Source organism: Hevea brasiliensis, chromosome 15 (assembly GCF_030052815.1).
Source record: "Hevea brasiliensis isolate MT/VB/25A 57/8 chromosome 15, ASM3005281v1, whole genome shotgun sequence".
Lineage (NCBI taxonomy): Eukaryota > Viridiplantae > Streptophyta > Magnoliopsida > Malpighiales > Euphorbiaceae > Hevea > Hevea brasiliensis.
In genome coordinates, this window is record NC_079507.1 from 46,528,532 (window position 1) to 46,530,169 (window position 1,638).

The 1,638-nt window shown below is 39.6% G+C and overlaps 1 protein-coding gene across 1 annotated transcript; it reads right to left on the minus strand.

The window, feature by feature from the left end:
* Nucleotides 1-1,003: 1,003 nt before the first annotated feature.
* Nucleotides 1,004-1,387, minus strand: LOC131174041 (uncharacterized). Its single transcript, XM_058137076.1, has one exon. The coding sequence runs from the start codon at nt 1,385-1,387 to the stop codon at nt 1,004-1,006; it is 384 nt and encodes a 127-aa protein (XP_057993059.1).
* Between the last annotated feature and the right edge of the window lie 251 nt (nt 1,388-1,638).

Sequence of the window (1,638 nt, forward strand, 5' to 3'; positions counted from 1 at the left end):
AGAAAGAGGGGGATTTATAAGAGTTTAAAGGGTGGGTAACGGTTAGAGGGCATTTAAAGGGGTAAAGATGGCATTTGAAAGCATTTTCCCACCTCTTCGGTGTGCTATTTGTGATGTTTTACATGGGCCTGTGTATCACTACACAGCCTGACCTGTTTAACTTTCTATTTCTCTTTGTTTTATTCTTGGGCAGGTACATGGGTCATGTATTGTTACATAGGGTACCCCATGTAACTTTTTGCCAATGTATTCCTATATTTCTCACCTTACACGAGGTCGTGTGATGAGGAAAAGAGGCTTGTGTAAGTTTCTGCCCCAAGTTGTCCCAAACCTATTTTTTGAGTTTTTTGGTTACACGGGCCGTGTGTCTTCACACGAGGTGACCCGTGTAACTTTCTGGAGTGCTTATATCTATGAGCTTTCTAAGTCTAGAATGTTAGACTGTGCGTATACCATTACACGGTCTGACTCGTGTAACTTTCTGGGTAAAATTTTTTTTTGTGCTCTCAAAAGGTATTTTTGTATTTTAACTCTCTAGAAGGTTATGCTAACTTGTTTTTATATGAAAGAGCTAAATGCAAATAGAAGTTAGCAATAAAAATACTCCCTTGTTTTGCGGTTTCCTCTCTTGCGTGGATTAGACTTGGTGATCTCCTCTTCCCTTTTGCGTTCCTCTTATCCTATGTGCAATGTGAAGAGTGGAGTGCTTACAAAATGAGAAATAACATAAAAAAGAAATTAAATCGTAAAAAGAATATAAAAATCTTAGGTTGCCTCCCAAGTAGCACTTGTTTATAATCGTTAGCTCGACTGTTTTTCAGCTTTATGATCGGATTGGAGGATTGCTATAGGATTGTGTGAATTCTTTCTTAATTGTGTCTCCAGAGAAGCACAGCTTCAATCTTTGCCCATTTACCTTAAAGGCACCAAAGGTTTCGTTCCATACTTTTACTGCTCCATGCGGGAAGATTTGAGTAACCTTGAAGGGTCCAGACCATCTTGACTATAGCTTTCCTAGGAAGAGCTTTAGCCTTGAGTTGAATAGCAGGACAAGGTCTCCTTCCTTGATTTCTTTCCTGGTTATGCATCTGTCATGCCATCTTTTGGTCCTGTCCTTAAAGATCTTAGCATTCTCATAGGTATCTTGCCTAATTTCATCCAGTTCATTGAGCTGTAGAAGCCTCTTTTCTCTAGCAGCTTTTAAGTCAAAGTTCAGGGTTTGAATTGCCCAATAGGCCTTGTGTTCAAGCTCCACTGAGAGGTGGCATGATTTCCCATAAACCAAATGAAAAGGGGTTATTCTATTGGGAGTTTTATATGCAGTGCGGTAGGGCCACAATGCATTATTTAATTTTAAAGACCAATCATTCCTTGAGCGATTGACCATTTTCTCAAGGATTTACTTCAGTTCCCTGTTTGAAACTTCTACTTGACCACTGGTTTGAGGGTGGTAAGGTTTTGCCACTTTGTGAGTCACTCTATATTTCTTTAATAATGTCTCAAATTGCTAACTGTAGAAGTGACTTCCTCCATCACTAATGATTGCCCTTTGGGTGCCACATCTTGTGAAGATGTACTTCTTGAGGAATTTGGTTACCACTTTAGCATAGTTTGTTGGTGTGGCTATTGCTTCCACCC

Bases quoted from the DNA above. Each gene is read 5' to 3' on its own strand.
- LOC131174041 (XM_058137076.1), bottom strand. From the start codon at position 1,387: ATGGTCAATCGCTCAAGGAATGATTGGTCTTTAAAATTAAATAATGCA.